The 26,779-nt window shown below is 40.9% G+C and overlaps 2 protein-coding genes and 1 pseudogene across 8 annotated transcripts in view; 2 read left to right on the top strand and 1 right to left on the bottom strand.

Moving 5' to 3' along the window:
* The window catches only part of AVL9 (AVL9 cell migration associated), a 77,658-nt gene extending 73,811 nt beyond the window's left edge, over positions 1 to 3,847 (bottom strand). For 5 of the 7 annotated variants that reach the window (XR_006197671.1, XR_006197673.1, XR_006197677.1 and 2 more), the window contains exon 1: positions 3,503 to 3,846. Coding sequence is in view for 1 of the 7 variants with exons in the window: in XM_042921583.1 (XP_042777517.1) it covers positions 3,503 to 3,595 (93 nt within the window). In the remaining 6 variants the exon portion in view is untranslated. Of the gene's footprint in view, positions 1 to 3,502 lie in introns of all 7 variants that reach the window. The other 2 variants (XR_006197680.1, XR_006197679.1) reach the window with 1 other exon arrangement.
* Positions 3,848 to 9,166: 5,319 nt separating this feature from the next.
* On the top strand, positions 9,167 to 12,533 carry LSM5 (LSM5 homolog, U6 small nuclear RNA and mRNA degradation associated). Its single transcript, XM_042927621.1, has 5 exons — positions 9,167 to 9,271; positions 10,416 to 10,511; positions 10,801 to 10,828; positions 11,801 to 11,873; positions 12,275 to 12,533. The coding sequence occupies exons 1-5, from the start codon at positions 9,226 to 9,228 to the stop codon at positions 12,305 to 12,307; spliced, it is 276 nt and encodes a 91-aa protein (XP_042783555.1). The 5' UTR covers positions 9,167 to 9,225; the 3' UTR covers positions 12,308 to 12,533.
* An 8,850-nt stretch (positions 12,534 to 21,383) lies between these two features.
* On the top strand, positions 21,384 to 21,996 carry LOC122213201 (annotated as a pseudogene).
* Positions 21,997 to 26,779: the final 4,783 nt, after the last annotated feature.

Here is a 26,779-nt window from a genome sequence, read left to right as displayed (position 1 = left end):
TTTTTCTCTCAAAAAAAAAAAAAAAAAAAAAGAAAAAAAAGAAAGAAAAGAAAAAAAAAATTGCCCTGGTCTCTGTGAAACATCATGTAGATTAAAAGATAAATAAAAAACAAGGTGTGTAGTTTCCCTTGCGACTAAGAGCCGACAACCTAAAAGTGCTCTTAAAAAAGAGATATGACTGGGGCTCCTGGGTGGCTGAGTTTGTTAAGCTTGGGTCGGGTCATGATTTTACCATTCTTTGGTTGGGGCCCCAAGTTGGGCTCCACGCCAACAGCTCAGAGCCCGTTCTGGACTCTCTCTCCCTCTCTCTCTGCCCCTCCCCAGCTTGTACACACTCTCTCTTCAAAAATAAACATTAAAATGGGGCGCCTGGGTGGCTCAGTCGGTTAAGCGTCCGACTTTGGCTCAGGTCATGATCCCATGGTTCGTGGGTTCGAGCCCCACATCGGGTTCTCTGCTCACAGCTCAGAGCCTGGAGCCTGCTTCAAATTCTGTGTCTCCCTCTCTCTCTCTGCTCCTCCCCTGATCATGCTCGGTCTCTCTCTCCTTCAAAAATAAATAAAAAGATTAAAAAAAAAATTAAAAAATAAAATAAACGTTAAAAAAATGTATGGTTGATAACAAAGACTAGGGACATCTGGGTTTCAATGTTAGTGCTAACAGTCTCTCAATCAAAATTTCGTCCGTCTCCTCAGAACTCTCTTTTCAACTAGGGCCTGACTTTTGGGCTTCCTTGTTCTTCTCTGCATTGTCTAATTTTAGCAAGAATCCTGTCAGCTGGGTTAAGCCAGAACCCCCCCCCCCCCCCCTTTACTCTTGATGTAGTAATTTTCCATCCATTGACTCCCCCGCCCCCACTCTGCTCCCTGGCTATAAACGTCTGCTTTTCCTTGATGTACTCAGAGTTGAGTCCAGTTCTATACCGAGGTCTGTTTTCCTCTATTGCAATAGTTTTTCTGAATGTTTTTATTGCATTAACTATTGTCCAGCTCTGGGTTTTCTGATATCATACTAAACTTTTTTTAAATGTTTATTTTTGAGAGAGAGAGAGAGAGAGAGAGAGAGCGAGCGAGCGTGCCAGCACATGAGTGGGGAGGGGCAGAGAGAGAGGGGGACAGAGGATCCCAAGCAGGCTCTGTGCTAACGAGAGAGAGCCAGACTAACTCGGGGCTCAAACTCATAAACCGTGAAATCATGACCTGAGCTGAAGCCATCAGATGCTTAACAAACTGAACCACCCAGGTGCCCTGCTAAGTATTCTTAAGTTGCTTAACCTTTCCGGGTTTCAGTAAACTTAAGGGAGACGGGAGTAGAATGATCTCCAGGGACCCTTGCCAGGTCTAAAATTCTCATGAAGAAATCTGGTAGAGGAAAAAATGTTACAGAAAAATTAAGTGATTTGGAATTGCTGGAGGTCATGAAGCTGTGAGGCCAGGATGTCATCCAGGTCTCCTGATTTCCAGCACAGTGTTTATTTAACAAAACCAGCTGCCACTACCTTAATGCTACAACCAAAAGCCTAACTAATCCAGTGAAATGCCAAGGCACCTAGTGTGCCACTTCAGCCCAAAGTGCCTCCTTCATGTCATAATCTGTTGTCCAGTTTCCTTCAATTTCTAAACAGCATTACATTTGTTTCCTAAAATAAATCATTTTTCCTTTCTGGGAATACAACTGATATTACTTTTGACAATAAAACTGGCATAAAACATAATTAATCTTGAATTTATAGGACAGCAAAAAATTAAAAGATTCTATTCTTTCTCCTACCAATATTTCCTTTTTATTTTTAAAAGTCCCATTCAGTTTGGCTTGGGGTGCCTGGGTGCCTCAGTCGGTTAAGCATCCAACTTGAGCTCAGGTCATGATCTCACAGTTTGTGAGTTTGAGCCCCGCATCGGGCTCTGTGCTGACAGCTCAGAGCCTGGAACCTGCTTTGGATTCTGTGTCTCCACCTCTCTCTGCCCCTCCCATGCTCATGCCCTGTCTCTCAATAATAAATATTAAAAAAAATTTTTTTAAATAAATAAAAAAAAATCTTTAAGAAACAAATGAGCAAGGTATAAAAGACACAAACCTTTTTAAAAAAAAGTCTCTTAACTATAGGAAACTGGTGGTTACCAGAGGTAGGTGGGAGGGGATGGGTGAAACAGGTGAAGGGGATTAAGACTATACCTATAGTGATGAGCACTGAGTAGAGAATTGTTGAATCATTGTATTATACATCTGAAACTAATATAACACTATGTCAAACTGGAATTAAAATTTGAAAAAGCATTAAAAGTCCAAAGAACACGGTTTGCATGCCATGGTACAATCTCAAATATCCATCCTTTTACTTGTAAATACACAGCCACATTAAAAAAAAAACCAAAAAACAAAACTTCTGCTGCTGCCTGGACTTTTTTTTAATACCACACTAAATAAGGCCACATCCTCGTTGGTATCTTTCTATGCTTTTCCCTGAGAGATAAAGAATACCTTCAAGTCAAGCAGTCGTTAGAACACATACAAACACAACCATCTTTTCACTCCACTTTCATCATCCTCTAACAAATTTAAATTTTGCCAGTAAGTCTTTCAAAATGTTACATTTTCTGTGAAACCCAAGAAACGAAATGCTACGTTACCTAGGAGTAGCAGTCAGTAGTTTTAACACTTCAAGCATTTCAATTTCCTGTTCACTAGCACATTATGACATCATTGCCTTCCAGTATTTGGGCTCATTAAATAATTCTGCTTCTATTTTGTTCCCTTGACTCCAAAACATATACTGCAAACGTTCCATTGTTCCTATTCACTATTTCAGTGAAGAAGCTTAAAAATAATTTTATATTTGCACATTTCTTTGCTAGATAAATACACTTTCTCTTACTGCAACTGAACGAGAAAGGTCAATCTCTCACCAAAAGGCAAGATTTGGACAAGATCAAATAGCAAAAGCAAGGCCCAATGGGAAGCGGGGGAGGAGTCAATACACCACCCAAACACGACGGATTCTAGGGCTTCCACAGATAAACAAAGAAGTGGATTTTCCCACGCCGCCGCCTGCTTCAAACAACCCGAGGCATTTGCGTGGAAGCCCACCGAGTTCATTACCTTGAAGACGCAGTCCAAGTGCTGAATTTTTCTAAAGCCTCCCATAATGGGTGTACATCCAGAAAGTCAATGGAGGCAGAAATGAATGAGGAACCGAGTGGGGTTGACCTTCGATTCCTTCCTCCCACTCCACCAAAGAACCTAAACACCTACCACCCCAACATACCAACACGTAGCCCCTCGACTGCTCAAAACACAATTTTCAGGGCAGGAGAAATAGGGAGTGTGGGGGATGGGCTTCACGTGGGACAAGTGCCAGAGGAGGAATGGTATCAATATCAGATGGGCCGAGCGCGCTTAAGGCAGCACGGAGGCGGGCTGAGGGAAGTGGGCGCCGGCTGAGCGCGACCGCACGAACCGCGGGAGGGTGGGGGGGGGGAGCGGATTCAGGCCCCTTCCTCACCTGGCAGCCCTTCTTGTGATGAAAGCCAACCACCACGATGTGCAGTACAGGCCCCCGGGGGGCGCCATCGCCTCCCCGCCCGGACTTCTCCATGGGCGGCCGCCGCGGGCCCGCAAGACGACGACTTCAACCGCCAAGGGCGGCGGGCCAGGCGACCCCGCGGTCCCGAGGAGGACGGCGAGCGGCGGACTTCAGGTGTCAGCAGGGGCGCCGCATGAGGGCCGCGCAGTGGCCTGGAGGAGGCCGAAGCTCCTGCAGCTGCGCGCCGCCCCCCAGGGCCGGGGCCGCGCTTCCCTCATCCGCTTCCGCTGCTTCCGGGCTGTCACCTGACGCGGCCGCCGCCGCCGGCGAGGCAGGGCGGGGCAGGACCCTGAGGGAACCTGATGGGGCGGGGCCTGGTGCGGGGTGGGGGGGGGGGGTGGGGGGGGGGGCCAGAGGTTGGGGGCGGGGCTTGCGGGGTTATCAGGCTCTTCTATCCCCTACTGCTTGCGTTTGATCTTAACCCACTTTCTCCTCCTTTGCCCTCTCTCCTTCTCCTTAAAGTCTCCGCCCTTTCCCTCTTTCCTTGGCTTTCCTCCTTTTTTACTATCTTTTTTTGTTTTCTCTCCATTATCCAATTCCTTCGTTCATTTCCTTCCCCTCTCTGGGATAACAGGGAGGCATATTAGTGGGACTCTATACCTGTGCATTTTACCTTTAAATTGCTTGCTCACCCAGGGTTTTTCTTTTGTTTCGTTATATATTTTTTCCTCTTTATTATATATGGGAGTTTGGAAGCCTTTTAAAGCCTGAAGTAAGAGATCCTCGACAATAAAGGAAGTTTATAGGGAGACCTGTAAATGATTATTCCAGTACCGATATTTTAAAAAATACATATTATTTTCATTCTGTCTTTTTCTGGGTTTAGTACTCTGGTCAGTACAAAATATATATCATCTATTGTCACCAGGATTCTTAATTTCCTTACTGACTGTATTGTACTACTTCAATTTTATTTTTAAAAACTAAAGGATAGGTAGGGGCCTACTTCAAATAGAATTTGAGATTACTGCAATAATTGGCTGTGAAGTTTATCATTATTCGTGCATATCCCTTAGTTTAGACAACGTTGGCAATTGATATTTTACACTCCTGACCTTGTAATTTAAGAACTTGCATTCTAATTGAAGTAAAGCTGAGAAAAACAGTAGGCTTCCTGTAATTAAGTTATTTTTCTATGATTCAGTACAAGTGTTTTAATGCTAATAAAAATACTATAGAGGGGCGCCTGGGTGGCTCAGTCGGTTGAGCGTCCGGCTTCGGCTCAGGTCATGATCTCACGGTCTGTGGGTTCGGGCCCGCATCGGGCTCTGTGCTGACAGCTCAGGAGCCTGGAGCCTGTTTCGGATTCTGTGTCTTCCTCTCTCTCTGCTCCTCCCCTGTTGGTGCTCAGTCTCTGTCTCTCAGAAGTAAATAAACATTTAAAAAAAAATACTATAGAAAGTTTTCATTTCTTTATTATATTGCAATATTCTTGGTGTTGGTTCAGAACTATGTGTAAAACTATATTATTCCTTGTATGCAGAATATATTACTGTTTTCTTTCATCTGTCTCAATATTTTCCACAATTGGCATAGCCAAAATTAAACTCGAACAATCTTTTTTATTTTTTTAAAACATTTATTTATTTTTGAGAGAGACAGAGCATGAGTGGGGGAGGGGCAGGGTAAGAGAGAGAGAGAGAGAGAGAGAGAGAGAGAGAGAGAGAGAAAGAAACAAAAGCAGGCCCCAGGCTCTGAGCTGCAGCCAACTTTGAGATCATGACCTGAGCCCAAGTCAGACACTTAACCAACTGAACCACCCAGGTGTCCCCAATTGAACAAACTTTTTAAAAAGATTGAAGGGCAGGGCATCTTAAAACTTTACACCTGGGGCACATTGGTGGCTCAGTTAAACATCCGACTTCAGCTCGGTCATGATTTCACTGTCTATGAGTTCGAGCCCTGCGTTGGGCTCTGTGCTGACAGCTCAGAGCCTGGAGCCTGCTTCAGATTCTGTGTGTCTCTCTCTCTGCCCCTCCCCTGTTCATACTCTGTCTTTCTCTGTCTCAAAAATAAATGAAAAATATTTTTTAAAAAATTAAAAAAAAAAACCAAAAAACTTTACACCTGCAGTGAACACCAATTGTTTAATTCATCGTGCAGGAGACCCAGTAACAGCTTTATAAATATCACTTTGCATCCTAGACGGTCCAACTAAGATTATATCATCTATTCATAACTATTTTGTTGCCTAAATGTTTAAAAAGTATGTTACTGGGAAATTCGGGAGAAAATGAGCAAGGGAATTTGCAGAATTTTTTTCCAACTCTAAATATACAGACTGGTCCGTCTAGAATAATAATTTTTAGGGGTGCCTAGGTGCTCAGTTAGTTGAGCGTCAACTTCGGATCAGGTCATGATTTCACAGTTCCAGAGTTTGAGCCCCACATCAGGTTCTGTGTTGATAGCTCCGAGCCTGGAGCCTGCTTCGGATTCTGTATCTCCCTCTCTCTTTGCCCCTCCCCTGCTTGCACTCTGTCTCTCTCCCCAACAAAACAAAACAAAAACAAAAACATTAAAAAAATTTAGAATAACTTTTACATTGTGTGTGGGGTTTTGTTGTTGTTGTTTTTTTTTTTAAGAATGAGAGAGCAGTAGCTCACACAAACAGGGGAGGGGCAGAAGGAGAGGGAGTGAGAGAATCTTAAGCAGGTTCCACTTCCATCACAGAGCCAGATGTGGGGCTTGTTCTCACAACCATGAGATCATGACCTTAAGATCATGTCCTGAGCTGAAATCAAGAGTTGAATGCTTAACCAACTGAGCCACCCAGGGGCCCTTTATATTGGTTTTTGAATAAGTTGTATTAATATAGAATGAATTCACTAACAAGATACTGTTTTTAAGGACAAATATCTATTGAGAAAAAAAAACAGAAATTTCTCTTATTTTAAAATTTTGGAAGAATAGTATCAAGATTGTGAGTAATTTGAGATAACAATACTTTCTGAACATTATTCTGAAAGGAAACTTTTGTTTGTATTTTTATGATAACATTTATCTAGAGGAGAAAAATTAGAAAAGTTTTTCTGAACACATAGTAAGTTGAAGAGCCTCTTTTGGTTTTATATATATATATATATATATATGAATTATAGATTCTATTTTATGTTAGCTCTGTAAGTAAGGGCTAAGGGGAGAAAAACCCTGGAGACACAGAGCTATGACATGTTTTTAAGTTCATTAAAAATGAACTCTCCATCTGGAATTGGACTGTTGTTTCTTTTTGCCTCTTGCCTCAAGAGAGAACATGATAAAATAAAGCCACTCTAAAGCAATCCCCATTAACTCTACTGTGTAAATGAACCATATTTCCTTTTTCAGAGTATAAAGAGACTTTATTCTTTATCAATAGTATTGAAGATTGCTAATGGAAACTTAAAGTATTGACTTTCTCAAAGCATATTTTTCCTGAATTGTAAACTTTATCACATAGGGACAATGTCTTGAATTTGGTCCCTATTCTCATTATGGTATCGTGAAAACAAAACAAGGATAGAAATAGAAAAGAAAACCTGGGAAGGAACAGGGTGTCACAAACAAATTTGGCATTACTTTGTCTTTAGAATCCTATGAAGGTTAAGGAGGATATTGATGGGGATGAATAAATGGAATCAATTTAAAGAACATTCATTAGACCCTACAGTGTACCTGGAACTGTGGTAGGCACAGTGCATCAAAAGAAATTTAAAAAGAAATTTAAGGGGCACCTGGGTAGTTTGTCCGTTAAGTGTTGAACTCTAGATTTCAGCTCAGGTCATGATCTCATGGTTTGTGGGATCGAGCCCCAAGTGCGGCTGTGCTGACAGCATAGAGCCTGCTTGAGATTCTCTATCCCTCTTCCTCTGCCCGCCCCCCCCCCCATTGTCTATGTCTGGTTATAAAAACAAGATATATGTGAAGCCAGCCAGCAATGCTAGCGTTTGTAGCACTCACTCTAAGCCACCCATCATGTTAATAAGTATTAGGAAATAAAGATAAGCAATAATAGCTCACATTTAATGAATAAGCACTGTGTCCTCAGCTGGTCACTTCTCATGGATCATTTCATTTAATCTTCACAACAATCCTAAAGTAGATACTATCATCCTCATTTTTTTCCAGTGGGTAAATTGACACTTATGTTAAATAACTTGCTGAAGGTCAAATTAACTAGAAGGAATTGTGGTAGGGAAAGGATTTGAACCAAAGTCATGTAATTTCAGAACCAATGAGTTAAAAATATATATACATTTTTTTGCATTTTATTTATTTGAGAGACAGAGAGAGCAGAACCCTAGGCTGAACCCTAGGAAGCTTTGAACTGAAGGACCCATCTGCTTCTGAACCCTTCTTGTTGATATTTGCCTTAAACCATACCAAGGATCTCTAGTTCTCTAGGATTTGCTTTATATATTTTTTATATTATATTGCTATAATTTAATTTGTATTAAATTTCTTGTGTCTTGTACATAATGTTTGTTAGTAATCTTCCTCCCCCATTCATCCTTAAGCTCCTACAAGGGAAGACCTTGTAATTCTGTTTTGTAAATTTTATACTCAGCAAAATGCCAACTAGTGTGTAACTAATGCACACTATTAATGATGGGTGCATCACAACTATCTGTTGTATGAATGAGTGATGTTCTTTCTGCTCTCTCCTGTTTAGACTCCTTGGCTTTAAGTTCCTGGGACACAAACAAAACAGACTTAAGGCAGAGAATTTGTCTGCTTTCTATTCTTTTCAAAACAAGTGCAGGGGTGCCTGGGTGGCTTAGGAGGTTAAGGGTCTAACTTAGGTTCAGGTCATGATCTCACCATTAGCGGGTTCGAGCCCTGCATCCCGCTCTGTGCTGAATGCTTGCTCAGAGCCTGGAGCCTGCTTTAGACTCTTTGTCTCCTTCTCTCTCTGCCCCTCCTCCGCTTGCGCTCTCTCAAAAATAAATAAATGTAAAAAAAATTTTTTTTTTCAAAACAAGTTAAAAAGCATTAAGGTTTTCTAGGTGTGATGGCCTTAACAAAGAGTGACATCTGGTGGTTGCTTGTTGAAAGTGAATACAAAGTCTAAAATAAATTAGACTCCTATAAATTAAATAAAGTAGCAGAAAGAAAAAGAAAACGTATTTTAAATTTCCACCCTAGAAAAGTTAAAAATAAATGCTGGTTGTGGGTTTTCAATTCACTGGACTTTTAAAAGCGGTTGATTCTTTAGAAAACAGTTTTTACAAAAATTGTAACACAGTGAATTGGTGGCGGGAAAAACGAATTGATTTGGTCCGACAAAAGATCCTGACTTGAGATGAGATGCAACTTTATAGGATAAAATAAGACGACTCAAAGGTTTTCCTAATTTGCAAAACCTTTCAGGTTCAGGAAGGATTTATTCACAAGGCAGTACCTTTAAAGTCTGTCGGAAACTGCCTGGGGAATGCAGATATCTGCTGAGGCCGCACCACGTCCTTTGGACAGAAATACTTCCCGAGATTTCAGGACCGCGGTAAGAACTGACTGGGCTCGACTCGCGTGGACTGGTTGGATCGCATGTTCGGCCTCAGATTGGTAGAGCCTGGCCGGACTGCGCGGGTTGGGGGTGAGAGCGGAAGCGCGCTCTTTCAAACTCGCCGTCCTAACGTCGATGCACGCAGGCCACTTCCGGCGTAGCCATGGCGGCGAACGCTACTACTAACCCGTCGCAGCTGCTTCCTCTAGGTAATCGTTGTCCTGTATGGAGGGGGACTCGGAGAGCTCAAGCTAAGCATTGGGGGCCGAGGGTCTGCAGCCGAAGTAGCCCTTAGCCGAGTGTTAGGGAATTGTGTCGGAACAACTGATTTACTTTTCCGGGGCTGGTTTCTAAGCTCCCAAGTCTCTGCTTTCCCCAACCGCTCATGCCTTTTAAGCGTGGTAGGAGTTTTTGAGGCGGGAATTTGTGATTCCCCAACGAAACCGTCACCCAAAAAGGTCCACAGTTAGTGAATGTGTCCTCGGCCTTCTTTGTTGTGGGCTCGCCTCTACAGTCATGGGTAGCCTACCCACTCCTCAACTTGGTATTTAGGCTCCAGATTAGACCCTGCAGTTAGTCTGGCTAGTTCTTGAGAGAAGCACTGGCGTCTGGAATGAGCCTAAAAGGGAGATCTGGAAACTAGTTTTGTCACTGAGCCTGTGTGCACTAGACGCAATGGCACTATTCGGGCACTATTCGGAAAATTTAAATCACATCCATTGGTTTCAAATAGCACATGGCACTGGAAGAGATAGAACACTGGACAAGTAAATAAACATCATGCCAAGTAATGCTAAGTCAGCTAAACTCAACTGCGTTCAGAGCACAGAAATAATGACAGGAAGAAATCTCTGGTAAAGACGGTTGTGCTTCTCTCTTCCAGTATTTTGTAGCTAAAGGGTTCATTTGAGTTATCCGAGGTGGCCATGATTTAAAAGTTTTCATTTCTTCTTTCGACAGACTCTCTTTGAATACTTAGTATATGTCAGGCATTGCCCATTGGGGAAATAGACATGCGAAAACGGGGTTTAGACTCTGAGGGGGAGGAGGTTCATAGGTTAATCAAACAACCTACAATAACATAAAACCACGACTGTGATAAATTTCAACAAAGGAGAGGTAAGTAGTGAATACAGAAAAATTTTCTGTTGATTATGCAACAGAGCTATGTAGTATAAGATGTACAATTTTTGAATGAATACTTTTCCCGGTTTATTTTTCACCGCATGCAAGGAACAAGTGCCAGTAGACAGTTAAATATTTGTTGAAGTAATGGTGAAATAATCTTTTTTTTCTCTACCCCCTCTTTTTTTCTTTCTTCTTTCTTTCTTTTCTTTTTTTTTTTAAATAAAGAACTTGTGGACAAATGTATAGGATCAAGAATTCACATTGTGATGAAGAGTGATAAAGAGATTGTTGGCACACTTTTGGGATTTGATGACTTTGTCAGTATCCTTTTAAAAGGTGGTGGTGGTGTGGGTTTTTCTTCAGTATTTAAGAACAGAAGTAAGAATATCAACAGTCAATTCTTACTGATTATTATAATAAAAATTTATTCTCAGGGAACTTGTGATAGTGTTTTAAGAGGTGCATATACTGAAAGAAGGTAAAGTTCCTACCACTGACATGTATTTTGCATTTGAGCTATTGTGTTAAACATTGTAACTAAAACTGAATAAAGGCAGAAGCCAGAGTAAATTCAACCTGGTATATTTATTTTCTTAACACCGAATTCCAGATATGGTACTGGAGGATGTCACTGAGTTGTGAGTAGTGTTAAAAATTAAAGAATTGGGGGAAATCTTTCTTTAAAGTAATTTTAGTATTAATGAGTTTAAAATGATTTGTGGGAAAACATTGCCTGTTAGAAATACCTTGAAGGTAGAAATTTTATCTACTGATAAAATTGGATGCTAGTAAAATTGGAACACAGTTATAACCATAATGTAATTATTAATGAATTGTTAGGAAGTTAATGGAGACAGAGCTTTAAAGTAAAAAATATTCGGGGCGCCTGGGTGGCTCAGTCAGTTAAGCGGCTGACTTCGGCTCAGGTCATGATCTCATGGTCCGTGAGTTCGAGCCCCGCATCGGGCTCTGTGCTGACAGCTCAGAGCCTGGAGCCTGTTTCAGATTCTGTGTCTCCCTCTATCTGACCCTCCCCCGTTCATGCTCTTGTCTCCCTCTGTCTCAAAAATAAATAAACGTTAAAAAAAAAAAATTAAAAAAAAAAAATAATAAATAAAGTAAAAAATATTCAAAACTGCCAGGAATCTTTGGGCTCAAGCAAATCAAGGTACTGGTAATAAGAGCATTTAACTATGTATAGCATAAAACGTAAATGCTTGTTCCATTATATTAGTTACAAAGATCATGACTAGTAACTGCTTTCAAAATTGAATTGATTAAAGATTTGTTTAACAGATAGGGATTAGTGGTAAGTAATAGTAAAAAAAGTGAGGCTAGTAAATATTTCATTTCATATTTGATCTCTTTGGCAAGTTTCAGCTTTTATGAAGGTCAGTCCCAGTGAGTGTGGATCTTAAGCCAGTCAGTTCACTGTGTTGCCTTTGGGGAAGAATGTACATCATTCAGTCAATAACCATTGCCTCTTAAAACTACTGATGTAATTGCTTGACCTCACATTCATTTATATACAGGAAAAACCTTTTTAGGGGTCAAAATGTTGGCTTTGATTATCATTGTTTATCCTGACTCTATTTTATCTCTTCATTTAGTGAAATCACACCAGAAGGAAGAAGGATCACTAAATTAGATCAGATTTTGTTAAATGGAAATAATATAACAATGGTAAGACACAGTAAAGCTGTTTTATTTAGATGTTAGCGCATTTTTGTGGGGCAAGGATTACAGATTACCTTGCTTGGTGAGATGTTCATATCTCGGTGGCGCTTAAGTTGGGAAGGAGATGCTCTCGTGATCAAGGCTCTAAAGCTGAGCTGCTGGAGATGACTTTAGGCTTAAAAGTTAGTTTGCTTGGGCTATTTAATCTTTTAGTTTGCCAAGAATCATTGTTTAGACTCTGAGTATTAATTGATGATGTTGGGAACTGTAAACAGAAGTGATGACCCGGAGAAAATGGGAATGTGAGGGAGGTGCAGAGAGGCGCAAGTGGCTTGGATTGATGAGGAAGGGTTTTTAGATGGTGCAGGTGGTGGTGTTATTAATAAACTCTTTTTCCTTCTATGCAGCTGGTTCCTGGAGGAGAAGGACCTGAAGTATGAATGGATTTCCTTGACTTAACTCTGTTTAGTTTTATAATGACAACAAAATAGAATTTTTTTTTTTAACCTTTTAATGTTTGGATTCTGTAAATCTAAGTTTCCCGTTGAAGGGAAATGTTTTGAAGATGCATTGTAAATGCCCATTTTTGTAAGTTAATCATTATTATCTTGGAAAAAGAAGAACAGTTTGTTCTTTGAAGACGAAAATAAAAATGTTTTTGGTTAATTGTCATTTTATTTTTTGTACTGCAATAGCCAGTGTAACAAGTATTGTAGTTATTTTGTCACTTGCTTTCCTGTCATTTTATGTCCATTTTCTTACTCAGGTACGTGACCATTTGATTCTCAAAAATTGTTCCGAACAAAATGACACACTTTGATTTTGAACAGTTGTGTTTGAAAAACCTGAAATGATTACTTACAGAATTCCATTTAAACTCTTGATGCTTTGAAATGATTTTTCCATCGAACTTAAGTTCCATTAACTCCTGTTAAAAACAAGCAAACTGGGGCAGGCACCTGGGTGGCTCAGTCGTTTAAGGGTCTGACTCTTGATTTCAGCTCAAGTCATGATCTCATAGTTCCTGAGTTTGAGCCCTGCGTCGGGCTCTGCTCTGATAGGGTGGAGCCTGTTTGGGATTCTCTCTCTTGCTCCCTCTCTCTGCCCCTCATGCATGCGCTCTCAAAAAAACACAAAACAACCCCCCACACCCCCCCAAAACAAGCAAACTTCTAGTTATAAAACAAATAAGTTACGGAGGTGGAAAGTAACAGCATAGGGAATATTGTCAATAATATTATAATAACATGATGACAGATGGTGTAGTCACTTATAGTGGTGAGCATAGTGTAATGTTTAGAATTGTTGAACCATTATGTTGTACACCTGAAACTAGTATAACTATTGTATATCAACTATACTTCAATAATAAAAAACAAAATATACAGGTAACATATGCACATTGTAGAAATGGAGATAAGGAAAAAGGAAAATATTCATTACACTTTGCTGTATACCTTCTTAGACTTTCTCAGTACACTCTCATACACATTATTTTTACAAAAACGTGCTCATCCTGAATACACCATTCTGTAGCCCCATTTAAGACTTCTTTAAAAAATTTAAGTGGTGCACATCTTTCCATGTCATTTCAGTAACATTAATGTTTGCACTGTATTTCATTAAATGATTTACCATAATTTAGCTGATTTTTATTATTGCCCATAGTAGTCTATATATATTTTTCTTTTCTATTTTTTAAAAAAAATGTCAGTGTTTGTTTTTGAGAGAGAGACAGAGAGTGAGTGAGGGAGGGGCAGAGAGAGAGGGAGACACAGCAGGCTCCAGGCTCCAAGCCATCAGCACAGGGCCCGAAGCAGGGCTCAAAATCATGAGCTGTGAGATCATGACCCAAGCCGAAGTCGGAGGCCCAACTGACTGAGCCACCCAGGTGCCCCTACATTTTTATTTTTGTTAGAAGAAATTCATAATGTGAGGTCAAAGGTTATAGTGTTGCCAACAAAAAGTTTGTACCATTCTACACTTTGCCAGCAGTTTTTCATGGTATTTTTTTCCGTAGTACTCTACGTACTTACCAATGTTGGCTATGCTCTACCATCTCGCTTTGCCACTGTGATGGGCAAAACCTAGTATGTTTAAAGTTTTCATTATTAATTTTGAACTTTGTATTTTGTGAATTACTTCTGAGGCTTTTGCCATTGAGATGCTTGTCTTTTTCTTACTAATTTGTAAGAATTGTTAAAGAGTTTACTCTTAGTCATGCATTTTGCAGGTAATTTCCCCGGTTTATAATTTGTCTATTTTTGGTACTTTTTTTTTTGGCTTAAATGTATTTTTATGTAGTCATGTGTTGATCTCATCCTTTATGATTTTTATCATCGGTACACATGGATTAGAAAGACCCTCTTTGCTATGATTAGATACAGTTTTGTTATTTTTGTTTCATTTAAATCTTGCATCCATCTTCAATTTTAGTGTTTCCACAACAAAAAAGGATCCACCTTTCTTTTTTTTTCTTAAAAAATTTCTTTTTAACATTTTATTTTTAAGTAATCCTTACACCCAAAGTGGGGCTCGAACTCACAACCCCGAGATCAAGAGTTGCATGCTCCACTGACTGAACCAGGCAGGTGCCCCTCTTTATTTTTCAATTCAAATTTATTTTCGAAAACAAAGCACTGCTTTGTGCCTCCCCCACCCTCACCCGGTATAAATACTCCTACTGTGGCTGATTTCAAGCTGCCAAGGGTTTAACCACAAGCTTGCAAACGATTTAGCAGTTGGTTCTCAGGAGCTGCTAGGAGTCTGTTGCCCCACCTCGCCACTTCTGACCCTTGTTGGGGAATGCTTTTCTCCTGTTATTTTTTCTCTTTGGAGGGGGGTCAAATGTAATAGTGCCCCCTTTTCACCCTTTTATTCACTATCCTATGGGAAATGGGTGGTCATACTCCACTCTTCATTTTTTTCCCCCTAAGAATTAGCCTTCAAGGAGCACATGTTCTTAGTTCCAACATGCTAGGGGTTTTAGAGAAGCCTGACCTCACTTAGAGAGGCATACAATTACTTAGTCGGCAAGGTAGATGAGTCTATTTCTGGGGTTCAGTAACAGGAAGTTCACTAGCCTACGGGTAAATGATACCTCTTAATCTAGTCTTAACAGTAATAAAGATGATGGTAGGCCTCCCATCTGCTGCTGTTTTTGTCTTAATGCTGCAATTCGTTTAGAATGGGTACTACCCTAAATAAGGGTCTCGACATTTTTGGGTAACTCTTAGTTGTAGGGGCTGTCCTGTGTATTGTAGGATCTTTAGCAGCATCCCTGGCTCTATTCACTAGATCCCAGTAGCATCCTTCCTCTTCTTCCCTTTCCCCAGTTGTGACAAAAATGGCTCCAGATGGTGCCAGTTGTCATCTGAGAGCAAAATAATCATCCATAGTTAAGAACCACTGTTCTACAATAGAGATACTATTTATTGGGCCCTTTAAAATTCCCTCATGTTTGATGCATGGGTGAGGAGCACTGTGTCTAGACAATAAAATTGGGGAAGAAAATACCGTGAGTATTCCAGTAGAGTAGAATGGTTGGTTTGAAGCTGAAATGTTCTCGTGTTAGGTGTTGGCCATATAGGATTTTCACTTTGGCAGGTTGCTGGTGAGTGGCTGTTTTTACACAGGTGTTGTTTCCTCTCTGGAGGCAGGGCTGCACGTGCTGGGCCCTAAAGTGATGGTGAGGCCTCAGCAAAAATGAGGGCAGCAAAGGCAGAAGCTATGCTGGCATTGGTGACTTGTGTAAGTTTTTCTCAAATTTTGGTTTGAAAACTGCTATCAGAATCACTTGGAGAGCCAGTAAAGAACACAGAGGTCCAGGCTTATTGAAGTGGGATAGGGCCTTGGGCCTGTGTAGTTTTATGGAGTTCCCCAATTCCCCAGCTAATTCTAATCCTCATCAAAGCTTGAGACCCACAGCCTTAGTGTCGTAGACTCTAAAGTTCTCTCTTGTCTAGCAAGAGAGCGAAATGCAAGATGAAAAGCGAGAGATGGCTAATGTCTGGGAACAGAAAGAGCCCTGAATAAGGGTCCTTGCCCCATTTTTATTAGGATCAGAAGGCTTACAAACATGGCGATGGACGTGCACAAAGAGACAATGAATCTGTGAACATTAACTTGTGAACGTGAGGGAAAGGGGGTCTTGAAGATATTTGGGGTTAGGGGTTTGGGTTAATACAAAACAAAATCCAGGCACCGGGCAGTTGGGAGGAAGGTTGTTTACAGCAGATATGAGGCAGCACCTCTGTTTATCTTAGCTAGCCTAGGGGATGAGACAGATGGGGAAATGACCTCAGGGTGAATAAGGCACCTTTTCTTTGGTTAACCATCTCTGCTCTGGGCTGCTTTGCCTCCAGCACAGCGGTACAAAGTCCAATTCACCAATTTACCTAACCTGGCCCTATTCTGTGAAAACAGCTTTTCTGCTACAGTACTAAATTGGGGGTGCTTCCACCCTGAACATCTAATCTTGTTTATTTCATACACCTATGTATTGGGTACCTTTGCGCCTGTTCCTATTTTAGGTCTTTGCCTCTCTTTATGCTGGGGGCTCTGCACCCCTTCACTATTTTGGGGTGCCTTTGCACCGCCTATCCTTAGGGTGCCAATCTGGTTTACCCAAACTCAGGTGTGAGCATTTCATGAATTTGTATTTCTTTATGCCTTGTCAACCCATTGGTGTAAACCTGGGGGGTTCCTAAGCTTATCCCCACACCTTAGAGTGTAGATTGGTGCAGATACAGCTTTTAAAGCAGGTGTGACTAAAGCAAGGATCTGATGATAGAGAATCTGTATATGTTAGTGGTTGTGTTAGTGGAGAGAACAGTTTTTGCTGCATTTAAACTGCAAGGCAGCTAAGTTCCCTGTGTGCTATGGAGTACTGGTGGAGTTCTAGTTTACATTGTTAGTGCCAAGCCTTGGTAGGCAATGATTCGTCTGCTGCCTCAAATGTTGGACTTTGGACCAAGGAGGAATTTATCCATAGGTTTGGGGGTCACTTCCCATCCAGGTGGTCTCAATTTCATTCTTGAGCGTTGATTTGTTGATTACACAAGTTCTAATCATATCTTTAGATTTCAGGGCACAAAACTGCAGCTTCACCCACAGAGGTGTGGTAGATTTCTATCAGTTAAAAAAAAGGGGGAGGGGCGCCTGGGTGGCTCGGTGGGTTAAGCGTCCGACTTCGGCTCAGGTCATGATCTCACGGTCCGTGGGTTCGAGCCCCGCGTCGGGCTCTGTGCTGACAGCTCAGAGCCTGGAGCCTGCTCCCGATTCTGTGTCTCCCTCTCTCTGTGACCCTCCCCCGTTCACGCTCTGTCACTCTCTGTCTCAAAAATAAATAAACGTTACAAAAAAAAAAAAAGGGGGGGGGCCCTTATTGTAAAGGAAATATGAGATCTTCTAGGATTGAACGTGAGAAGAATGTTAGTGAAATTATTATAAGTCAAAAGAGGGATGCCTATGCGGGGGCTTTTTATTTTTCAAATTGTATTTTGTAAAATATACATTGTAAATATACACTTTACAAAACTGTATTTTGTAAAATAAAATCGTATTTTATAAAATATATATATTCAGACTCACTGAAGAAAAGTTGCAGGAATCAGAAACACTCAGACCCAACTCAACTTTCATCAGTTGCCGTAACAGTGTTCATGGCAAAAGGATCTAGGCCTGGATCATGTGCTGTATTCAGTTGTCACGTTCTCCAATCTCCTTCAATTTAACAGTTCTTCAGTCTTTCCTTAACTTTTATGACTCCGACATTTCTGAAGATTGCAGACTAGCCATTGTAAAAGATTCCTCAAATTGGATTTGTTTGTTGTCTCCTCATGAATAAGCTCAGAGTGTGCATTTCTGACGTGTGTCACAGGAGGAATGCTATCCTTCCGAGTGCATCTCATTGCACATTATGTCGACTAGTTCCATTTCTAATGTTGTTAATCTTGAGCTTTGATATTTGCCAGATTTTTCCGTTGTAAAGTTACATTTTCCTCCGTTTTTACTAAATATTTTATGTGGTGACTATCCAAGACCTGTTGCAAATATCCTGTTCATCCTTCCACTTTAACCCACAAGTTTTTGTATTCCTCAATGTTTCTTACTGAAATTAATTAACTAGTAATTGATTACTACTTAATAAGTAAGTCCTGTGTTAGACTAGCAGTCAGACTAATGGGAATAAGAGGAAAGTACTTGAAGGTGGTTGTTTCCAAGTATCAAAAACAGAATAAGGGCTAAATATTGAAACATTTTGACAGATTTAATCTACTTTTTTTTTTTAAATCTTTATTTATTTTTGAGAGAGAGAGAGACAGAGCGCGAGTGGAGGAGGAACAGAGAGAGGGAGACACAGAATCCGAAGCAGGCTCCAGGCTCTAAGCTGTCAGCACAGAGCCCGACGTAGGGCTCAAACTCATAGACCATGAGATCATGACCTGAGCCGAAGTCAGATGCTTAACCTACTGAGACACCCAGGCGCCCCAGATTTAATCTACTTTATCCAAGATTGACCCTGACTGAATCTTTGGTTGTTGACAATCTCATTCTTAAATTTAAAAGTAACCATGAATGACACCAACTGGCCACCAGAGTGCATTGTGGAACAGGCAGTTTGTTGCTAAAGTCCAGGCTTTTGTGTTTTTCCCAAATCCAGCTTCAAAGTGAGGTTTCTAGGCTTCCACTCTGCTGTACTTACTGTTGAATCACACCACAAGGGTAGGTAAAGGGTTGAATTGTTATTATTTTACACTGATTTTTGACAAAGAGGAATCTGTTTTCATTCACATTTTCTACTTGAGGTGCCCTTTTTTTACTGTAAAAAAACTTAAGTATAATGTAGATAAAAACAAGGGCTCCAGAATCAGATTTACCTGGACTCTAATCCCAATCAATCCTTTATTAGTTGTGTGAATTTAGGTGGCTACTTACTGTCTTTGGCCTCAATTCGCTCATTTGTAATTTGGGAAGAATAACCACCTCTTAGAATTGTAAAAATTAACGAAGATAATATATGTAAAGCATCCAGTATAGTTTCAATCATATAGTAAGTGCTCAATAAATGGCAGTAGTTATCACTACTATTTAAAGAGACTCTGGATCAACTTATTTTTCCATCACAGCAATTCCATTTCAACAATTTAAGCTACCTGCCACTTAGTCCATAACATTTCCTCTGAGAATTGAGCTCTTAGTTATCTTTGAATTTTTTATCACAAAGCACAGTGCTTGGGCAAAGGGACTCGAAAGATATTTGTTGAATTAAGTGGTGACAACAGAGTAGGAAGCTTTTTTATTTTTAGGATGAGACTGAGAAAGTGGCCTTTATTAATCAGAAAATGGCTGAACTTACAAAGCAATTAGTTTTAAGTTTGGAATGAAAGAAGCAGGGAGATTTCAAATTTTGTTCATAGTTATCATTAATTCATTAATAAAGCTAACATTTGTCGAGCACTTACTTTGTGTCTGCCTTTCAGAAGCTCCCTGCTTGGCCAGAAAGATAGGAGGGATCTCCTAAGTGTGATACAGTGTGATGAATACATTAGCTTTTGGAACATGTGGACGGGGGAGGGGGTGGGAGTGGGAAGCAAGGAAGCCATTTTGTCTCCTAATTGCTGCTCCTTGAGCCATGGGCCACATTAATACTTCCTCATGGCAACCCTACTATTTGTCATTAGTTATAGTCAGCCTCACCATCAACATCTCAAGAGGGTAGTAAGAAATGGGAAGGACCTTATTTTTGCATCTACTGAATTGCCTGGAGAGCATCTCTTGGTGATTGCTGCTGGAAGTGTGACATTTAATTAGTGGAGAAAATTGAGTCAGGCAAGAGGCAACCTGTGCCAGCAAAGGGGTGAGAAAAGGACGGGGAAGAAGTGATATGCTCAGTGGGACGGTTTGGCCCAGGTTTTCTTCTAGATCCAGATTGGGTGCTCCCATTACTACAGGTGGAGATTGCAGAATCTTAAAGGATTTTCCATAGCGATGGGGACCACAAATGAGCCCCTATGGACAGCTAGAGGTGGAATGGAAAGAGGGGACTGTAGGTGCACAAAGGGAAGGGGAGAGTGATCACCTCCATTAGGAGGGGGTCAGGAAAGGCTTTCCAGAAAAGGTAATCATTGAGCTGAGTTTCAGTGGTTGTTTGCCCAGGAAGGGGAAAAGCATTCCAGGTAGTGGGGACAGACTATGCCAGGGCGCTGAAGTTTTCTAAAATGCCACCAAGGTGTTGGGCATAGTGTTTTAAAAGTTGCATGATGGACATGTGAAAATACTGCCACACACACGTCACCCAGATTCTTTCCACTTAATAGGTGCTGAATTTCTGGGAAATGTCCCCCTAGAGGGAGGTCATGTAGCTTTCTGTCCTGTGGCCTGTTCCACAGCAGTTCCTCCTCATATAAACTCAAAGCAGCAAAAATAGCCTGATATGTAAAGGGCTTTGTGTTCAGTGGATGTGTATTAAAGAGTGGTTTATGTAGTTCAGGGGTCAGGTACAATTTCAGTATTAGTAAAAGATGTTTTGCTGGGCAATCAGGTTTATTTCACGCTAAGCTCTGGGAGAACTGGAGCTTTCTGAAGTTTTCAGGAATTATTTAAGCGGGGTCTCTTGATCTAGGGGAAATGTTTTTCCTGAGAGGTGAAGAGACTCTGGTTTCTCTTTATGTGTTAGGAGGAAAAGGCAGGAGGTTTTGGAGTTAAGCACACTTGGTTTGCTTGTTGGCATTGTCACTTTCTAGCCATTCGAGATGGAGTAAGTTACTTGTCTCTCCAGGTCTCAGTTTTCATATGTATATGTGTATGTGTATGGATATGTATACATATATAGAATTGGGAGGATATTATGTATGTCATAGGGCTGTTTTGAGCATCACCCTGAGTCTTTGTATGTATAGAATCTGGCCTATAGTGGGTATTTAACACATGTTAGGTCTTGTCCTTTCCTGAACTACTGCTGGGGGCTAGCCCAATGCACACTACGGGGAAACCACTCCCCACCCCATCACTGTTTCAATCCAGATAAAATCTAGTTAAAATAGACACCAAGAACATCTGAGAGAGGAGATTGTGGTTGAGTTGTGGAAGTTGAGGGGTCGGCCTGTAGAGTGGGTTCTGGGAACTGTAAAAGATGCTGTCAGTGCTCCCCGCAATAGCCCCTTGGACCACCATGGAGGTCACTTTTAACTTGGGTGGTCAGCTTCTGCGTCACATCAATTACCTGCTCAAGCACATGATTCTGTTTGAAGGTTTTCTCTGGCCTCATGCACATGCTATGCCTGGAAGTTACTGCTCCCAAGAGTGACTCTTGACTAACGGGGACAGGAGCTGATGGATAAAAATTCCAGCTCTCTTGCTTCTAGGTAGGGGTAATTCTCAGGTGTGTTCTACTCAGTCTCCTGGAGGGATCTCAATGGGGTGGAGCCCTAGCTGTCATAGCAGCATTAACACATCCCTTCACATACTTCTCTGCTCCCCCACTTGCTTCCTGGGATGACCTCCAGAAGTACTATGTTCCCAAATAATTCTGTGCTTCCAGTAGCTGGGGCAGATCACATCACTACCGTGGGCCTACGTGCTGCTCATCCAGGACTTCTTTGCCATCCCTGTGAGTGACTCACATGGGGAAACAAGAGAATATTGCCAACCAGAGGATGTGTGTTGTCATTTCTCCCAAAGCAGGAGGCTGCATCATTCATGGACAGACTGAATGTGGTGTTGGCCTTGGCACACAGAGAGAGAAGGAGAGCCATGGAGGTGGGTAGCATGATTCGGATTGGTGCTTAATTAAAGATCAGGTAGCCATCCTTGTGGACAACACATGCTATATACTGCAGTCAAGCCACTCTACCAAAGCCTAAAGTTTATGCCATCTTTACTCACGGGATCTTCTCTGGGCCAGCTATTTCCAGAATTAATAATGCTGCCTCTGTAGCTATCAACATCACAGAGACCATTCTACAAGAGGACAAAACAAAACATTGCTCTAAGATGCAAGTTACGGGTGTTTCAATGATTTTGGCTGAGGCAATCAGAAGGGCAGACAATGGTGCATGTCTCCTACTTGTTTAGCCATGACCCTTCATATCTCCACGATATTATGATTTCATACGTGATATCTTGAATTAAATTTTTTTTCACTTCAGAATTCAGTAAAATATAGAATGATGACTATTAAAGCATCAGATCTCTGTTTTAAGCCTTGGAACGGATCTTTGTGGTTTTAGGAAACAGTGGCTAGGGATACAGGAATGCTCGTTTGGTTTTTAATTGAACTTGAATGAGAAATGTCAGTGTCAGAGCGCCTGAGTGGCTCAGTTGGTTAAATATCCAACTCTTGATTTCAGCTCAGGTCATGATCTCACAGTCGTGAGATTGAGCCCCACATTGGGCTAAGCACTGATAGAGTGGAGCCTGCTTGGGACTCTTTCTCTCTCTCTCTCTGCCCGTCCCTTGTGTGCATGCTCTCTCTCACAAAATAAAAAAATAAACATTAAAACAACAAAAAAAGAAGTGTTGGTGCCATTTTGTCTTATTGTGATGGGGAACTTTTACCTTTGTTCTTATGATAGTCTTAGGCCACAATCATATAATTGCACAATTTTCTTATACAATATAATCCCCTTGAGGAAATTCATATTTTACATACTTCTGAGGTTGTCAACGATAGCTTCCTATGAAAGCACTTTGTGTACTAGTTTACATGTAATAATAATATTATGAACATTCAAGTAAAGCCCAAATTAGCTCTCTCCTTTCAAGTGTACATTAGAAAATCATGAAATACCTCGAATGTTAACTTTCAGGGTTCAAATAAGCCAGTTAGCTATTTTGCTTAATTTAAACCAAATTTCATTTAGCTAAAAATGCCAGTGAATCATTTATTTTCTCATAGGAATTAAACAAATCAGGCAATGTAATCATAAATAAATGCAGTTTTATGAATTACCTCTAATCCAACCGGGACATCACCGCAATTTTTAAAACTACCACTTCTAAAAATACGTGGTAAGTACCCACACTTACTTCAACTTCTAAGTCTTAAAATCCCAAAGTTCTGTCCAGCAATAGAGCTACTCTCTTCAAACTTATCATCAAATTGATGAGCAATTTCTGACTGCCTTAGTGGGCTTGCCTTAGTGGGTTGCAAATTGAAGCTGGAAGCTGTCCAGTGTTTCTTAGTTTTTTGAGGTGTGTTCTAATATATGCATCATTTTTTCCTCAATCGTTTTACGTTGTGGATTTTCCTCAAAATAAAGACTACCTTAAATCCATTAACACTTATTCAGTCTGATCTTTTATTTTGGTTTTTGATATAAGAAGTAGATAAATTTGTTATGAGTGCTTCTAAAGGCATATTTAAACACTATCCCCTTTCTGTATTTATTTCATTCATATTAAATACCTATTTGCTTTTTGTATTCTGAAGCAGCAAGTCTGTTAAGCAAATGATTATTTTAACTGCAGATTTTGTCTGAAAGATATAGGTAAGAGAAAGTGAAGAAAAAGTATTAATAAGTAAACCTTAATTGTTCCATTGGGATAATGTTCAAAAATTGCCAAAAGAGAGGATGGAGAAAATCTCACCGAGGATTATGTGACCCACAGGCTGATAATATACAACAGTTCTCTAAGTGAGATGCTCTACTGCCACAGAGAAAAGTTGAACTTTAGATAAATATTGGCTGGAATATGCAACCTGAATAATTCAGATCAAAAAGAAAGGTGGGGATTTGCCTGACTAGACAAAGCCTGGGAACCTCCCTTCTGCTCTAATTTAATAAGGGAGACAGTATATCCTCTGATCTAAGTTCTGAATTGAAAATCCAAGTTAGTTAGCAAGGAGATTTGAATACCCTTTGCAGTTTTATTTATTTATTTATTTATTTATTTATTTATTTTCAATGTTTATTTATTTTTGAGAGACAGAGAAACAGAGTGCAAGTGGAGGGAGGGGCGGAGAGAGAAGGAGACACAGAATCCGAAGCAGGCTCCAGGCTCTGAGCTTTCATCACAGAGCCTGACACGGGGCTCGAAGTCATGAACTGTGAGATCATGACCCTAGCTGAAGTTGAACGCTCAACCAACTGAGCCACCCAGGCGCCCCACCATTTGCAGTTTTAAACTCTGATATAGTAAGAGGTCAAAATTAAAGCTAGCAAGTAGCATTTAGTTGTTATTGAAGACAAGGTGTGGAGCTTTCAAGTGAGAACTTTATTTAAATCTGACAAGCATTACAATGTAACAATGTATATCTGGAAAGAATTAGTTTAGCATGATGAAAGGATCATGTTTTTTTGTTGTTTTTTTTTTTAACTTTTATTTATTTTTGAGACAGAGAGAGACAGAGCATGAACTGGGGAGGGTCAGAGAGTGGGAGACACAGAATCTGAAACAGGCTTCAGGCTCTGAGCTGTCAGCACAGAGCCCGACGCAGGGCTTGAACTCACGGACCGTGAGATCATGACCTGAGCCGAAGTCGGACGCCCAACTGACCAAGCCACCCAGGCGCCCCAAAAGGACCACGTTTTGAAGCCGTGTAGTATTTATTATTTTTGAGAAATACATGAATTCTGCATTTGAATATCTTTCCTTGGAGAAATGGAAATGTAGTTTTTGACCTGTTTATGAAGACATCTGACATGCCAATACAGACATGTTTTTATTTTTTTTAATATAATTTATTGTCAAGGAGGAGTCAAGATGGCAGAAACAGCATGGAAGTTTTTTGTGTGTCTCGTGTCCATGAAATACAGCCAGACCAACACTAAACCATCCTGCACACCTAGAAAACTGATCTGAGGATTCACACAACAATCTACACAACCTGAACCACAGAATTCAGCACGTACAAGGCGCAGAGAGGTAAACTGAGGGAGAGAGAAGCCGCGGAGGGCAGGGAGCCAATTTTGTGTGCAGAGAGAGGACGGAGATGGGGGTGGGGGGGATACAGGAAAAGCACGCCCCCAAAAAGCAGCTGGAGAGAAAGTGGAAAAGTGGAAACGGCTGCAGGGACTGAACTAAAAAGGGAGAAAGGAGAAAGGAGAGGGTTTAACTTCCATTAAGACTGTAAACAGGGGAGGGCAGAGTCTGAAATGCTGCAGCTCCATACCTGGCTGGTGGTGCTCTGGTGGGAAGGGCGAATCCCCAGGAGCAGAGTGGCGTCCGGGGTTCTTCAGGCCACACGGGGAGAGGCAGTTCCCCTGATGGGAGGACACCTGGTAGCGACTGTGTGGGTCCCCCAAAGGCAAGGCCCCAGTGGACCCGGGAGAACAGCCACATTCGCTGGTGCTGGAACAAGGTCATTGTGGGTGAAGCCTGATGCCAGATGTGCGTTGTGATTTTCCATAATCCCCGAAACGCTGCTGCAACACTGTCTCACGAACTTTTTCTGGGGCAGGCTGGCACCTGGCCACAGTCTCTGGACATCGGCAACAGCATGGACCTGCAAACATTCCTGGGTGCGGCCGGCACACAGCCATTGCTTGGTGAGACACTCTGCAGAGGGGCGGAAAGGGTCAAAACCATAGTCCCTCAGAAGTAAGGGGTCGGGAAAAACAGCCACATCGGAGACAAAACTCAGGAGGGAGGTGCTGCCTGGGGCTTTGTCACGGACTGTGTAAAAGCGGGGAGCAGATGAAACCAGAGACAAAGGACGGGTGCGTGATTGCGGATCAGTGAGAACAGAGTTCCCATACTAGAGACTGGGTTGCTGGGTGACTCCATTTTCACCGTTCACATGCATGCGTATACGCACCTACAAGCATCACAACAAGCTGCCCCAGTAAGCTAAGCAGTGCCGTCTAGTGGAGAACAGAGCTGTTACACTAAGCCCCACCCAAGTGGGCCAACCTCACTTTTCAGGACCCCAAGTCTCTTCTGCCTCCTTTGTTTATGGACTATATAATGCTTCATAGTCTGACTTCTAGGGGAAAATGAAGTAATTTCAGTCATATTTCAGTCTGTTCGCTGGTCCATCTTTTCAATTTTCTTTCTTTCTTTTTTCTTTTTTCCTTTTCATTTATTTTCTTTTTTCTTGAATATGGAAAGAGAAAAAATTCATTTTTATTTTCAATTTTTATTAAAAATATTTTTCTTTAATTTTTTTCTACTATATTTTTTACTTTTGTGTAATTTTTTTCAAATTTTATTTTACTTCCATCATTTCATTTTAGTCTACTTCAGTGTATTCATTTTTTTCAAATTTTCAAACGATTTATTTCTCATTATTTCTTTTTTCTTTCCTCTTTTTTTTTCCTAATCTATCAAGCCCCTTTCAACACCCAGACCAAAACACACCTAGGATCTAGCATCATTTATTCGATTTTGTGTGTGTGTGTTTGTTTTTAATTGTTTAATTTTAATGTTTTTTAAATTTTAATATTTTTAAATTTTAATTTTTTTAATTTTAATTTTTTACCTCATTAATTCTGTTTCTCCCTTCAAAATGGTGAAATGAAGGAATTCACCCCAAAAGAAAGAGCAGGAAGAAACAATAGCCAGGGACTTAACCAACACAGATACAAGCAAGATGTATGAACGAGAATTTAGAATCATGATGATAAGAATACTAGATGGAGTTGGAAATAGATTAGAATCCCTTTCTGTAGGGATAAAAGAAGTAAAAGCTAGTCAGGATGAAATAAAAAATGCTATAACTGAGCTGCAATCTCAAATGGAGGCCATGGCGGCAAGGATGGATGAGGCAGAACAGAGAATCAGTGATATAGAGGACAAACTTATGGAGAATACTGAAGCAGGAAAAAAAAGAGGGAGATTAAGGCAAAAGAGCACGATTTAAGAATTAGAGAAATCAGTGACTCATTAAAAAGGAACATCAGAATCATAGAGGTCCCAGAAGAGGAAGAGAGAGAAACAGGGGTAGAAGGTTTATGAGAGCAAATCAT

Source organism: Panthera leo, chromosome A2, assembly GCF_018350215.1.
Source record: "Panthera leo isolate Ple1 chromosome A2, P.leo_Ple1_pat1.1, whole genome shotgun sequence".
Lineage (NCBI taxonomy): Eukaryota > Metazoa > Chordata > Mammalia > Carnivora > Felidae > Panthera > Panthera leo.
Note: the sequence above shows the minus strand (reverse complement) of the source record. Positions and strands in the feature narration are given on the sequence as shown.